The sequence below is a fragment of the Mchenga conophoros genome, linkage group LG20 (genome assembly GCF_057382185.1).
Source record: "Mchenga conophoros isolate Kocher_MC1m ecotype Shallow Benthic linkage group LG20, M_conophoros_male_GT1.1, whole genome shotgun sequence".
NCBI lineage: Eukaryota > Metazoa > Chordata > Actinopteri > Cichliformes > Cichlidae > Mchenga > Mchenga conophoros.
Window position 1 is genome coordinate 16,377,798 of NC_140545.1, and position 15,908 is coordinate 16,393,705.

The 15,908-nt window shown below is 38.0% G+C and overlaps 1 protein-coding gene across 2 annotated transcripts in view; it reads right to left on the minus strand.

Annotated features, from left to right (window-relative positions):
* Positions 1 to 2,568: 2,568 nt before the first annotated feature.
* slco4a1 (solute carrier organic anion transporter family, member 4A1) overlaps positions 2,569 to 15,908 on the minus strand; it is a 28,650-nt gene continuing 15,310 nt past the window's right edge. For both annotated transcript variants that reach the window (XM_085260148.1, XM_085260147.1), the window contains exons 3-12: positions 14,345 to 14,435; positions 13,375 to 13,496; positions 13,115 to 13,226; positions 11,441 to 11,595; positions 8,223 to 8,493; positions 6,303 to 6,453; positions 4,772 to 4,947; positions 4,342 to 4,406; positions 4,089 to 4,237; positions 2,569 to 3,311 (exon numbers count right to left, since the gene is read on the minus strand). In XM_085260148.1, the coding sequence (XP_085116274.1) occupies positions 3,141 to 3,311; positions 4,089 to 4,237; positions 4,342 to 4,406; positions 4,772 to 4,947; positions 6,303 to 6,453; positions 8,223 to 8,493; positions 11,441 to 11,595; positions 13,115 to 13,226; positions 13,375 to 13,496; positions 14,345 to 14,435 (1,463 nt within the window). In that variant the 3' untranslated portion in view covers positions 2,569 to 3,140. The remainder of the gene's footprint in view (positions 3,312 to 4,088; positions 4,238 to 4,341; positions 4,407 to 4,771; positions 4,948 to 6,302; positions 6,454 to 8,222; positions 8,494 to 11,440; positions 11,596 to 13,114; positions 13,227 to 13,374; positions 13,497 to 14,344; positions 14,436 to 15,908) is intronic.

The window sequence follows — 15,908 nt, forward strand, 5'->3', positions numbered from 1 at the left end:
AGATTAACAATGGCTAACACTGAGCAGTGCTGATTTTCTAACACTGGAAAATAACTCAAAATGTTAGAAATATTCCAGTGTTAGCAAACCAGCACTGCTCAGTGTTAGCCATTGTTAATCTTCAAAACTGACTAGGTTACTTTTAAACATATAACACTGTCAAAAGTGTTAATTTAACACTTTTCAGTGTTGTATTTAACACTCAGAGGTGTGGACCCATATAGACACTCTCTAGTGTTAATTTAACACTGGAGATTTTGCTTTTATTTATTCACTCCACATAAAATGTAACAAATAAATCATATAATACAAAAAACAACTATTCACAGTTCAACTTTTAACTATTTAAATTTTCAGCTTTTTCTTTTTAAACAAATTTAAAGTGAAACAACACAAAACACTGCAAACCACAACACAATAAAATACAAATTATGAAAAAAAAGAAGATGCACATTCTCTGTCATATGGGCCTGCATGAATAAACTTTCTGAATCCTTTATCATCTGCAACTGAAAATAGTTGTGGATGATTACTACACCTTTCTAATGTGACGTTGTTGTCTCTTTCTCTCTCTCTCCCTCCTACTCTGTTCCTGTGCGAGTGTAACTACCGCCCCTCCCCCCTCTTCCCAGCACAAAGCACAAGGCTCCCGTGCGGAGTGAAGTGGGAAAAAAGTGCGAGAGAGAGGGTGAGAGAAAGAAAAAAAAACTTATGGCTAGTGATAAGGATCAAATGATCCGGCTCTAAGAGCCGTTTCTTTCGCGACTGAAACATCACTAGTTCTAATCCACTAACGCCACCTTCTGGTTGTAGAGGTGCATTGCAAATTGAATGGTAAATGGACTGATTCTTATATTGCGCTTTTCTGCTCTTCCAGAGGACTCAACGAGCTTTATACAACATGCTACGTTTTTAAGTGCTTTCTAGCTAACATTCAGCTCCACATTCATACAATTTAGGATTTAGCAACTTGCCCAAGGATATTCGACATGCAGACTGGGGCAGCCGGGGAGTGAACCACCAACCCTCCAGTCAGTAGATGACCTGCTCTACCTCCTGAGCTACAGCAACCCCATGTGCTGGTAAAAACAAAGGATTTTAATAACTAATAAGTGCTTTTGCTTTAGGTTTCTAGCTTTCATGTTTTACAGGGATGATCAATTGTGCTTTTTGTGCCTAGACAAGTCAACAGGTTTTTGTGAAAAAGGTCTGTTGGTCATGGCACAAATTCTTGTGGCAAAGTTCATCATATCTGAATAGGTTACAGATTTTAAATGCTGCCGTTAACACACATTTTCATTTGTTTTAAATGGGCAGCCAAGCAATTTCCATGGGCAAGAAGCATTAAAGAAAATATTAATTAATTGGCAAACAGAGCAATAATCTCTATACAGAACTCTCTATTTCATCTGAAATACATCATAGTTTTGTCTTTCTTGTTTTATTTCAAACTAATCTTTATTATAAGACCATAAGTGGTGCAAGTCTTCTTTATGCACGTCCAAGTAACTATATAGATATGCATGTGCTTTTCTAATGGAAAATACATTTGTGCTGCTATACTGGTGTGGTTATATTAATATATATAATATCCTGATAGTATACTGCACCTTCAGCTTCTTAGACATTTTATTGTGTTTTGAAATAAATCTGAACATTTAAGTGGCATTAATCATCAGGTTACCCTCAGTAACCTACACAGACCTAATGTTGTTTTAGAATTTACCACCAGTAATTAGAATATATCACTTAAAAAGGGCATTTGGGTTGTTGCTATGGCCCTTCAAACTGTGATTATCTTGTTTCCTTTATTTGCTCTTAAGTTGTAGCTAAGAGTAAATAAACTGCCTCCAGTCTGCCTGCAGTAAACTGATTTTGCCTGATAGATTTTAGAAAGAGAGAAAAAGAGCTCTGCGTCAGTGTATGTAACTCTCTGGTGACAAGGGCATAAAACTGTTTTTAGCACTCTGAACGTGAATGTGACCACAGCAGCCTTAATTCCCGTGAATAGAAACAAGTTTAAAACAACCAAAACTCAAACTGAGAAAGTAAACAGAAAGTACCTTGGACAGCAAGGTGACTATAATCACTGTAAGTGAGGATGGAGGATGATCAAGCATCTCTGAGGACACGCCCACTGAAGCAGCATTTTATTACTCTACTGTTTATTGTGTAGCTAATGGAGTGAAGGGAAAAAAATCAAGCATAGAGTAATTTCAGTAAAGTCATGAAGCTAAGGTTAGTTACTGACATGGCAGACCACAATGCTGGAATCCCTTCAGGACAAGACCTGTGGATAACTGTGGTGATAGTATTGCACAGATCTTTCTATCTGCTGTGACATATCTTAAAGTGATTTACCAATAACTGTCCAAATCCAAGTATCCAAAACCAGAAGAGATTTACCTAAGAAGACTGGAGGCTGTATTTAATCTTTAAGAAGTTCATTGAAGTAAAGAATTAAGGTTCTAAATAGTCTTACATTTCAAAACATCAAAAATGTGTTGTGCATTTGTTAATGTGGGATACTGAGTGAAGATTGATGAGAAAAATAAGGCAATATTTCCCTTTTGAATGTCTAAAAAGTGAGTGTAGGTATGAGCCTTTTACGACTTTTGGCTTTAAATGACTCAAGCAATATGAAGTTAATTTGGTTTTATTAATACTGGCTGTGGGATCTCGTAGAGTATAACATGCCATTGCTTTGTCTGTAGGAAAAAAAAACAAAATATGTAATTTTGTTCCAGTAATGTGGAAAATAACCGACCGGTATAAATGCTTTTTTTTTGTTCATACTGTAAACGCTTTGTATACCACAAAGGTCTGAGGTGTTTCATTGGTTCTTGAGGATTATTGAATTATGAAACACAAATGTCATGAACCTCACACTGTATGGAGTCAATTGAACTGATTATAGAGATCTGTAGAATTTTAGTACATAAAAAACTACATAAAAACCTGTGTGGCTTGGCCCTGCTACGAAACACTCACACCCACGCGTTCATAGCAGGGTTTTCTGTCAAGATAGCAGCATGTTAGACGTCATCACGTGCCATTGTAAGTCATGGTGTTTTTTGTGTGTGCATGAAGGCATTCTGGGGGTGTTTGTTACATACACATACACAAGATGATCCCTGCCATCATAGCCTGGCATGCAGGTTGACAATAACGCCGTCCTCAGGGAGATCTTTGACAGGAAGGTCGCTCAAGTGTTCCATGCTATGGTCGGTGTTCTCGCAGCTGCTTTGTGGTGACTCTGGGGGAGGCTGGTACAGGATACTGGCTACCAGGAAAAAGATGGTCCCCAAAACCTGAAACAGAGGAGGAATAAAGATGTGAAAGAGATCAAAATATGACAAATTTGCACAACTAATTCAAAGTTACTGACATACAGTCGGTCACTGGAATGTCAAAAAATTAGCTATAGCATAGTAAAGTGATATCATTTTAATTGAAGACGTTTAACAAAATATTACACTAATCACTAAAGAATTGTCTGCTATGCCTCCTCTGTGCCAATAAAATGAGTGGACAAAGCAAAAAATTAAGAATATTAATTAAACTAAAAAACAAACAAAAACAAAACTGAGAACACTGAAATGCTAATGTTGGTATAGTCAGAGGTTTATATACACTCATGGCTATGAATGTCAAGGAAAATTTGGCCTTTTAATGATTTCTTTAAACTGTTCTTTTTCTTTATTTAAGAGGATGATTCTGCAGCATACATATTTAAAGACTTTAAAAAACAGGAATTGGGTGGAATACATATACATAGATTCACTTATTAAATCACGCAGTAAGTGTTGCTTACAATGTATTTGAACTTGTCAAGGCCAATACCTATTAATATCCTGTTAGTGATTTTGATTGATTGAAAAATAGAAACTGTTATGAATAGTATTGCATGCAAAGTATGTTTGTTTTAAACTTAGCTACTTGGTTATCTTGGAAAATATTTAGTAACCCTATCTGGTTTTATATTTCATTTAAAAAAAAAAAACACTATAAAAAGATAAACGGTTAAAAGACATTTGGGAGTGAAAAAAATCCGTCAAACAACCTGTTCGCCTATGAATCATTAATACCTTATAGAGGATTCCAGCTACTAGTGTGTACTGGCTCATGGCTGAATTGTGATAAAGATAGCAGGATCCCTGCTCGCCACACTTATCCTGCCACATTAAGCAGGATAGGTCAATCACTGAGCCAAAGGCTATGGGTCCTGGAATACCACCTGCGAGAAGAAAAAAGAGACAAAATGGCAGAACATAAAGCATTTTGATTTTGCATGGGCATCTGTGTAAAAGTTAATCTAAATAAAGAATGCACTTGGCCTACCAAGTGTGCGCACTACAATCCACTGGATACCAAGTCCAAAGGATCTCTGACTGTCAGGTACACACCTATGGAGGGCAGGGTTAGCCAGACATATTAGAATCAGAAACAGAATACTTTATTAATCGCTAAGGAAATTATGTGGTTAGAGTTGCTTAGAGAGAATAATAACAGTAGCACACTGAACTAAACAAATAATACAATAATTTATTAATTATCAATTTTATTTATAGAGTGTCTCAAGGTGCTTAAATGTATTATTAAAAATGTATTGTTTATTTTATTCACCAATTCAAATTATACTAGAATTTTGTTAAAGATAGACAGTTTAAGAAATACTTTGAAGCTTAGAGCTCAAATGAATGACATTAATAAATGAAACAGAGTGTGATACATATTTAGTACATTCAGAGGTTTAAGTGTGGCCACCTACCTGAGTGTGGCAGTGAGTGCTGGGATGCTACAAAGGAAGGTGAAGCTGATAATGATGAAAAGCAAGGAGAGGAAGGCTGGCATGTGATGGCAAGAGCTGCCACACTTCCCTGCCAGAGCGAAGCCTTCCTCATCCCATGACACATTACCCACCACACAGCTACATCCAGAGTACACCTAGAGGCGAAAACATAAGCCAGATATAAATGTATAATGTATAACTACTGAAACACACTTCAGTCTCTACATACAGTGGGCTATATAGTTATTGAACACGTTGCCAGTTTTCTAAGTTAATTTCTAAACATAATATTGACATGAAATTCTCCCCAAATGTTGATAACAACCCAACCAAATTACACATGCAAGAAATCAAACCATATAGATGTCCATAAATTAATATATGTGTGTAATAATGAGAATGGACACAGTCCATGAACATGCTTACTACTATGTATTTAATACTTCATACATAAGCCTTTGTAGGTGATGATGGCTTTAAGACACACCCTGTATGGAGAAACTGGTCACATGCATTGCTCAGGTGTGATTTTGTAGTTTTCGTTAACTTTATCTGTATTGTTATTTTAAGGTTGGAACTGACTCTTAAAGAGCACATTGTGACATTGTTTCCCTTTGTGTGTCCCCTCTATGTTGTCTTGCAGGTCCCTGGTAGGAACTGGACAATCTTTGCTTCTATCAACACCCGGCCTGTCTTCTCTTTCTTTTTGGGATATCTTCTGATGTATTACTTTAGGTAAATAAAACCTTATATTTACTCTATCATTCAAACACCTATCTGACTGCTGATAGCACACAAACCAAGGTTAGGTAAAGTATAATGTTAAGGTTCTTTTTGTAGGCAGGTGGATATTGGTTAGGCTTAGGCACCAAAGTTACTTTGACTAGTTCAGAGAAAGATTGTGGTTTGAGTAAAAATATAACAAGTTGGAACCCTTTTAACTGTTGCATCACAGGAACACTAAAGAGCATCTTGTGCACATCTCTGGGACACCAGTGGATTTGACTAAACAGCAGAGAATTTTTATCATAAAAATCAGAATAATCATTTATAAATATATTATGAAGTATATAAAATCTTGTATCTATCCATGTAATCAGTATGCAGTTATTCTCTTTTAAGTCTCTTCGAAGATATGATATAATCCTAAACATTGTACATAATTTCATATTTGCAATATTTTTTTTGCATCTCTGTCAATAAAATGCACTTTTTGCACTGCAGTAAGTGGCTCTGCTGCAAAATTCAGCTTTTATTCTAAAATGTATCAATGAAAGTGAGCCACAGAGGATTGTGCATTTTTCTGCTCCTGAGTTTGAAATAATTGTAAAATAACTCAATATTTCAAAACAGTCAGATTGCATCATTTCTGCAAAAGAAAAGATTTTAGCTTATCAGACACATGTGTATCACAAAGCCATCCCCTGTAAAAGCTCAGGCTTTCTGCTATTTCCCAATCTGTCTAAAAAATATGGTGTAATTTCCCCTGTGAGCAAAGTGTGAGCGATACCTGTTTGCCCGTTGAGAGTTGGGTGTGGTTAATGGAGGTGCAGCCAGCATGGCAAGGGGAGTAATACATCACACCGTCTGCCCCACACACTGGGTTGTAGAGCTCTCTGACACAACTACAGCCTGCATTACAGCCCACATCTAAGGAAGAGCTGCAGTTAGGAGGGAGAGAAAGAAGGACAGAAATGAGAGGAAACAAATGAGGGGAGAGCGTGATAGAACTGATGAGGATACATCACTAGAGCTCAGTATTAGAATGAACCACTGATTACTGTTCCAGTGATTGATGCTCACAATAAACAAAGCAAGTTAAATTGCAAAGTTTTTCCTTACACCGAGCCAAAAGAGAAAGCCACAAAGTCTAAACGTTTTCTAAACTCTTGGTTTCAGATTGTTGTTCTACTTTTTGTTCTATGTAAGAGGATAAATGTCATATAAACAGCTCTGTCTGCAAGCACAGAAGACTTCCAATCTGCTGATCAAACATTCTGTCAAGGCCAGTGAGAAGAAAGCTCGCTTACAGGAGCAATGTGCCCATTGATAAATGGGTGTGTGGAGATTAAGTAAAAAGAAACTGTTAACTACAACTAGTGTTTCTGCATGTACTGAAGCCGCACACATGCCCAGGGTACATTAGTCTTGGCCTTGTGTCCATCTGCAGAGTACAATACATCCTAAGTGGTAAAGCACAAATCCCCAATCTAATTAACCCTATAAGTTCAGAGTCATCATTGGAGTTAACCTGAACCTAAGAACACTTTGCAATCAGAAAATGTAATTTTACTTTTGATTAAACTGTTCTCCTAAGTCTTGGCAATCAAGGGACAAAGAAGATAATCATTCTAATGTATCTGCCTGACATCCTTCTCATTCAGATCAGTGATTATAATGGTTGGACTTGGATTTTTTTAAAAAGGCCTATCAGAATGTCTGTGGACAATATCCCAATGCTTTGCAAAGGTATCTTACTTTCCTGGAACTAAAGCAATACTTATATTCACTGGGTGAGTAGGCAGCAAGTGCAAGAACATCTAAAATAATCTCTGATATGGCTGGATGGTGTGGCACTGAGAAACATTGTGGTAAAAGATATCCAAATGAAATATGATTGGATTTATATTTAATTCAATTTCAATTCAATTTTATTTATATAGTTGCAAATCATAGCAACAGTTGCCTCAAGGAAGGTGAATCCCTGCAAAAAAAGAGAGGAAACCCCATCAGACGACGCCCTAGGAGCAAGCACTCCATTAAGCAGGAAGGGAAAATCTCCCTTTTAACAGGAAGAAACCTCCAGCAGAAACAGGCTCAAGGAGGGGGAACCATCTGCCATGACTGGTTAGGGGTGGGAGGGGGAAGTTTTATGGATTTATCGTAACATTTAATATTATATTAAATGCTTTTGTTAATATTTAATAATTTAATATTTATTAAAAGCAGTAATACTATATAACAGCCTTTTATTTTAAGGTAGCAATTTTTGTTTCCTTCTTAAATCTAAAGGGTAGCTGGCTTATTCCACTGCACTGCAGCTCAACACAAACAAAGTCCCTGTTTACATTTACACTGATATAAAACTTTTCTGCTCATTTGAAGCTATAACATGACAGTGAACACAATTTACCACAGTGCACCAATACTTCAAGTGTGACTTAAAGTCCAAAGTAATTTCTGGCCAGATATAATTAATTTGGTATTTTCTGGCTTGTGTTCACATGACAGCAGTAAAGAGGAACCACGAGGGAGGAACTTCAGAGAAAACATTACCTAGCACAGAGACTGTGAGCTGAATGTAAAACTTACCTGGTCAGATCTGACAGACAGGTACATTAACCTCTTGTAGAATAAAACTAACAACAGTCAGAACCAATTTAACTTAAAGAAATCATAACTAAAATAACGAGTTCTATACACAGCTTACCTGTTTCTGAGGTACAGTTTACTTGGGCTGTCATACACATTTTTGTACAGGTCCAGTTGCTGTTTAGTCTTCAGACCAGACTGGTAAGGCACTGTGACACCAGCCATGGGCACATTGGGGCAGTGGATGACAAAGATGAAGATGGCGAGCAGACTGACCATGGCACACATCATGCAGAAGCGGATGATACCTCGACACCGCAGGTTCAACTTCTTTACAATGTAGCCACCCAAGAAGGTGCCCCCACCTCCTGCTGGTACCACCATATATCCTGAGAGAAAAAGAATAAAAGCATAACGGATCAATGTTGTTGATATATGAAAGAGTCCCATCTGTCCAAAAGAGGAGCAAGACCTCCAGACTTAAAGAGGCATAAAATGATCCCAAACCATGAACCATGTAATATTTATGTCATCTGTAGTTTTTTGGGGGTATCAGGGAGAAATGTGATCATGTTGTGCTGCTCGTTGTGGAGGAAAACTGATTGATGATAAGCATTGACAGCCCGGGATTAGTAAAGAGGTAGTGAGGGCAGCTATGAAGAGGATGAGTGGAAAGGCAGCCTGTGGAGGTATGCAGATATGAAGGAGAGAAAGCAGTGGACTTTTTTATTAGATTGTTTAACGCAATACTGGAGAGTGACAGGATGCCAGAAAAGTGAAGAAGAAGTGTACGAGTATCAGTTTTCAGGAACAATGTGCAGAGCAGGTGATGTGCAAAACTGCAGTAATGCTGATGATGATCAATGAATAGCAGTAAGCAGCAGTAAACAGATTCATTTAAATGTCTGGGGTCAACCAACCAAAGCAACAAACAGTGGAAAAGGTGAAAGAGCAAGCAGCGTGGAGTAGGTGGAGATGAGTATCAGGGTGGATTTGTGACTGAGGATAGCAGCAAAATAGTGAAACGGTGGCACTGACAAAAGGGTGTGCAGACTGTGATCAGCTGACCTGTGCTTCAATTTCCATAGTCAGGGGTCTACGTGGATTTAGTCAACTGAATTCAACTAGATCTAAAGAGATCTTTCACTAGCTTTGTGGCCGATTTCCAGATATTACAAAAAGGGAGAAATGGTAAGTGAATCAAATCAGCATCATCAATTGATGTCTTCTAACCTTGATGTCAGCCAGCGACAACACCCTAGATCAGGGGTGTCGAACTCCAGGCCTCGAGGGCCGGTGTCCTGCAGGTTTTAGATCTCACCCTGGGTCAACACACCTGAATCACATGATTAGTTCATTACCAGGCTTCTGGAGAACTTCAACACATGTTGAGGAAGTAATTTAGCCATTTAAATCAGCTGTGTTGGATCAAGGACACATCTAAAACCTGCAGGACACTGGCCCTCGAGGCCTGGAGTTCGACACCTGTGCCCTAGATGCAACCAGTCCACCACAGTGCATCACTGTAAACTTTGGCAGTAATTAGTTTGTCTGGTATTTTCATGCACCTTTGAATAACACAAAATCATATACATCAATTTGGTTTGTACGACCTTTCAGAATTGTTTTTTTTCTACCTGGGAGATACAACAACTATACAGTTATCTCCAAGACACATTATGTGACAAACTACACAAAAACTATTGATGTGTTTGGTGACATTTGTTAGGCTGTTTGGATGCTGGAACGCCCTTCTGGATCATTCTGACCTACTTTAAACCCTGACAATACAGTTGACTTGAATGTTGGAAAGCTACCAATGCTGACACAGGTTTACTAGGTAATTAATAACTAGTTGGCTAACTGCCCTGTACTATAGACAGTAAGTGTTCTACATTTTGACCTGTGAATCATACACCGTGAGTATCATACCATTTTATATTACGTGATTAATATTCTGAATCACATTCTGCAGTAATTTAAAAGTAGAATGAAAAATATGCAGCTTTTATATTCAGATATGAGTTTGCCAAGAAAGATACTCAAAGTAATTACAAATGGCTTATTAAATTATGAGATTAAATCTAGAATTAATAGCTGACCTTGTTTACTAAATTCAGTATTTTACTTTGTGAGAAACTTGCAGTTATAGTTTCAGCAGAGGTGCTAATGTTAGCTAACATTTCCCAAAGGTAAGATTGGATTTGATCGCCAAAACCAAACGATCCCTCCATGATATCATTCTATCATTCTACAGCAGGTGACAGTAGTTTTCCCTTTATTGTCAAATTGCTCTTTAGCCTAGCATATTACATTCAGTAGAACAGTATTGTTCCTTGTTTCTCTTTAACATTGTTACTAGCATACTACTTGTTGTTCCTAGAGTATTTAAAAGTAGAATGGGAGGGAGAGCCTTCAGTTTTCAGGCCCCTCTTCTGTGGAACCAGCTTCCAGTTTGGATTCGGGAGACAGACACTATCTCTACTTTTAAGATTAGGCTTAAAACTTTCCTTTTTTCTAAAGCATATAGTTAGGGCTGGACCAGGTGACCCTGAATCCTCCCTTTGTTATGCTGCAATAGATGTAGGCTGCCGGGGGATTCCCATGATGCATTGAGTTTTTCCTTTCCAGTCACCTTTCTCACTCACTATGTATTAATAGACCTCTCTGCATTGAATCATATCTGTTATTAACCTCTGTCTCTCTTCCACAGCATGTCTTTATCCTGTCTTCCTTCTCTCATCCCAACCGGTCGCAGCAGATGGCCGCCCCTCCCTGAGCCTGGTTCTGCCGGAGGTTTCTTCCTGTTAAAAGGGAGTTTTTCCTTCCCACTGTCGCCAAAGTGCTTGCTCATAGGGGGTCATATGATTGTTGGGTTTTTCTCTGTATCTATGAAGCGCCTTGAGGCGACTTTTGTTGTGATTTGGCGCTATATAAATAAAATTGAATTGAATTGAATTGAATTGAATAAACTACTATCTGACCTATATGATATTTTGGATTTTTTTGTATTCATTTTGTATTCATGTAGAGGTTGTGCTGCATTTGTTGACCTTCTAGACTATGATTATCTAGTATCCTCTCTTACTAGCAGTTTATGTATAAACTGCTAGTAAGAAATCACCAGCATAGGAGTCACTAAGGGAACGGTCTATGATTGAACAAAAGCACCTAAAATTTCAAATTTTCACAAAAAAATAGATCCTCTCTTTTAGATCAGTGTTATTTCACAAGCTGTTGTGAAGATTTTCTAAGGTTCAATAAATAAAGTAATAAAATGAGTTAAATGCATAGCGAAAGTTGCCCATGTGATGGGCCTCTTTACTTTTCACTCACCAAACCATGTGGCAGCCTCTGATGCACTGAGACTGAACTGTGATTCCAAGAACTTTGGACCAAAAGTGGACATGCCAGCAATGAGGGTGGCCTCAGTAGCCCCAGCCAAGCACAGGAACAGGAAGGTGGGATTTTTTAGGAGAAGCAGCACAGATCTGGAAATACACAGTAAGAGAGAGAGGGTGAGAGTCAGGGGGCATCGATGTGTGAAGCCACTGTGACTGAACAAACCTGAGCTTCCTTTTTCATTAATGCACCCTGCTCTAATCGCAAGATGTTCTTAATATAGAGCAGATACACACTGCTGTAAATCCAAAGACATATAATCAAGTTACATAACATATCATGTAACTCTCTGTAATCTCCACAGAGACAGAGTAATAGATGCGATCACAGTAAGCTCATAGTATATATGGTTGTGAAATGGAAAGGAGCAATACTGTCACTCATTTGTGCTGTTCTGCATTCATAGCTGCCTGTCGTTGCTTTAGGATGACAGTAAACTTATTAACATTAAGGTTTTCTGTGACATTTTAGAGGTGAATTTGCATGGTGAACTAATCCTTGCATAAGCCACACTGATAAACCTGAGCTACATAATGCCAATGAGAAACAGCAGTAAAACCAGTACCAATGGTAAGAGAGCCCACATGTGGTTTGAGATGTCTGTCTCCCAGAACAGCAACATGGGGCTTAGGTTGAAAGCACTGCAGGCTTCATTAAAAGTAATAATTGCTACATGTAACAAACTAAAAACTAAAACTAATTAATCTGTATTCTCTAAAGAAAACAATATGTTTCTGATTTATCTAACGCATGGTTCTTTTGTTAAGCCAACTAGCCACTTTTCATGTAAAGAAACAAGGAGATGCAAACAATAGTTTGCATTGGAAAAAAGTGGAGGCTCTTTGCAGCAACAAAACAGATTTTACATTAATCCTTTTAACAGTCTAGTTATTAGTTTTTAGCCATTTAGAACCACCATTCCCAAATGGGATTTGTTTGTTTATCAGGATGATTAAGCTAGAGGTTATGGATGCATTTGCAATATTCTTTTTTCTGTACCAGGGGTCGCTTAGAAATGATTAATCTTAGTGCTGATCAGTACATTCCTAAGTGAAACAAACTAATCAAGATACAGATATCCTTCGGGATCCTGCTTCTTAATCACAGCACTGTGAGGACAGAGGTTTTAGCCTTGGTAGAGGTTTGTAATAGTGAACAGTTATTTATTTAAGTGGTTAGTATATTTGGGCGTCATCAGTGTAAAAGTGGGAAGCTGTAATACAGAAGTGGACCCAGAGGTAAAGCATGTCACAGGTCAGTGAAGCAGTGTTAGAAGAATAGTTACCAATGGTGATGGAAACGTACAGCTCAGGGTAGTACTAAAAATACCAATACATTACTCCGGATGATGAGGCAAGTGAGATCTTGTGGTTAAATGCATCAAATGCAGCAGTGAGATCCAGTAATATGCATGCAGCAGATTCATCAGCATGAAAAATGGCAATGGAAATTATTCATACAGCATTTTTCATTACACATAAACTCAATGTGCTCAACATAAAAGATAAAAAACAAAACAATGAAGCAAACTGTACAAAGTAATAAAATGCAATTTAAAATAGAAACTAGACGAGGTCGTGAAAGCATTTATTTCTTGAAGCTCTCTACCTTGGCATGTCCTTAACTGATTTGCCAAACTGAGGGTCTGAGGCAGTGGTGTGGCTTCCATCCTTAAGCTGGTGGGCCTCAGACACACGCATGGTCACATACTCCTGAGAGCCTGCAGGAAGACACAGAAAAGTAAGAGTGAGGCTGTTTCGAAAATATATGGTATTTTACATACCAGTGTACCACCTAATGTATTAGTCAGTGTTTTTTTTAATGCCCTCGCTGTTATAAAGAAGACTGGCCATGGCCTTTGCTGGCACCTGGTAGTTGCCGTGGGTAGCCCAGGATGGGAAATGCCACCAGCAGAGCGGCTGCTCCTCCTGCTAAAAAGCCAATCCACCAAGCCCCAACCCAGTGAGGGTTCTCTGGCGTCATCTCAGGCCTGGAACATCACGCACATATGATTAAACACATTTATAGAATCAGAATCAGAATATTGTATTGATACCCGATAAATTATGTGCTCACAGTTGCTCCAAGACAGTAAGAATAGTACCTGACTAAACTAAATTAAATAATACAATATATTACAAAGTTACAAAATATAACAAAATAGCTCTAATATATACAAACAGCTAAAATATAACATTCCCAGTATATAACACTAATTAAATATATATGGTTGAAACTGAGATGCCTCTCTTATCAAACTGTAAAACGTTTCTTATTTTCTCTGTAGAGGATCTGCAATAAAGGTGTGCAACTGCTGCAGTGCGCACTTGTGCATTAGCTGGAGGAGTTGTATGAGAGATATGCACAGGCAGGAATGAACCACTTGACCTTTAAAGAGGCAGATCTCTAAAACATCTTGTAATGAGACAGTATTGTTCTATTGTGTATATTTTTATTCTACATTCTCCCATTGTCTATTTCATATCACAATATTTGACTCTATTCCACATTCTGCATGTCAGCTTTTGTTTATTCCCAGTTTAGTAATCTGTAATTGGTTTTAGTGCATTGCATTCTAGTCAGTGGTTTTCTAAATCATTATTTTGGCCATTTTAGCCTTTATTTATGTATTGGAAATGACAGTAAGGTAACTAGGTGAGAGGATAAGGGGCACTCTCCCTAGTCTTGCCCTGTAGACTAGAACCCAGGCCCTTGCAGGCCTTACCTATGTGAGGTAAGCCATAGCAGTGCCCCGACTCAGTTCTATTCTATTATACTGATCTCATTTCTTTTTGAGTCAGTTATCCTTGTCCATGGTACCAACCAAAGCAGACTCACGTTAGATGGATCTCAGTGTACATGTTGAGGAAGTAACCACCCAGCAGGTAACCGGCTGCTGGACCCACAATGGCTGCTGTGTAGAAGATCCCTAAGGGGAGGGGGGGAAGACCATAGACACAGAGCAAGGGTGTGTCAGTACAATGACTCCAGCGTCTACCTCCTGTTTCCTACTTACTCTTCCTGTCCTACAGGTTAAAAGGGCCATTGTTCTTTATATGGGCTCTGCATCTAGAAAATTTCCTGTTGTGTTTGTGTGTTTTCATAAAAGCAATGTGCTCTGCTGTTATTTGAAAGAGAATGATAGCTAAATGCTGAAAAGGGGTCATGACAGGAGCCTAGAGGGTCAAATTTACAAGACTTGCAGTAGATGGCATCAGACAATGACAGTGCTCAATATGTACATTTGAGGCACATTAGCTGCGTTTACCAAACAAGCCCTTTTATCTATATCCAGTTCCTTCTTAATAGAGATTATACTGGATGGTTGCTGGTAATAAAATTATTCTGTGGAAGAGGGACAGAGACTGATAAAAGAAGGTAGACAGCTGGTGAAAGAAGTCGTGCTGTAACCGTGAGAGTATATATCTGTTCATGCACCTGCATTAGCATGTGATGCTCAAACAAAAGTCTACATTTACATTGAGCTAAACAACAGATATATTTGAGCCTGCACCTGCAAAAGAATTATTGCTAAAAGACACAGCTGGGATTGTGTTCAGTGCCTGCTGTTTGCATATGCATTCTCACTATTCTATTTAATCAAAGCTCTGTCAAAATAATTAATCTTCAGAGAGAGTTATCACTGTCCAGCTGACAAAATGAGCCAAGCAGCACATGAATCAGCACAACTATGGCCTTAAACCTTGTATCATTTAAAAAATGCGGGAATTTAACAAAGAGTCATCAGTTTAACAAAGATGATGGAAGATCAACATAGAGCTGCACAACTGATGGAACATATATCATTGTGATTTGATGTTTAATCAGTTGATTCATTTATGAAAAAAACTAAACAACAACCAATCAGTTAATAAGCTAATAAATTATTCAAATAATTTTTCAGAGAGAGTAGTGGTTTGAATTTTTATAAATTCTCAAATTTTGATGGTTTAATATATCTATTAAATAATCAATTTATTATCACAATTTCAGTCCCATATTTCTAAAATGACCAAGTCTCTCTAGAAAAACGTCTTGGCACTCATCTTGGCATGAACTCGCATGTCGTCGTCCCCCCCACCCCCCACAGATAGGAATAAGCACCTGTCTAAATGAATAAGCTGGCCACTGAAATATAAAATGTAGGTATGGTACATTACATTTTAGTTTCTGGTAAGCTACTACTGCTACTACTACTTTACTATTGTAATTAATAGTTATCCCCACTACCTAACAGTTGAAGCTATTATTTAACTGATGAATGACTTTCTGGGGTAATCCCAGGAATGCTGCATCTTTACTATTTTTTCAGGGACTATAATGTCAAATGCTTGGCATGAGATGAGAGAGGTGACAACAGTATGTTTTTTTTTTATTTTTTGGCATAAATTATCATCAATCA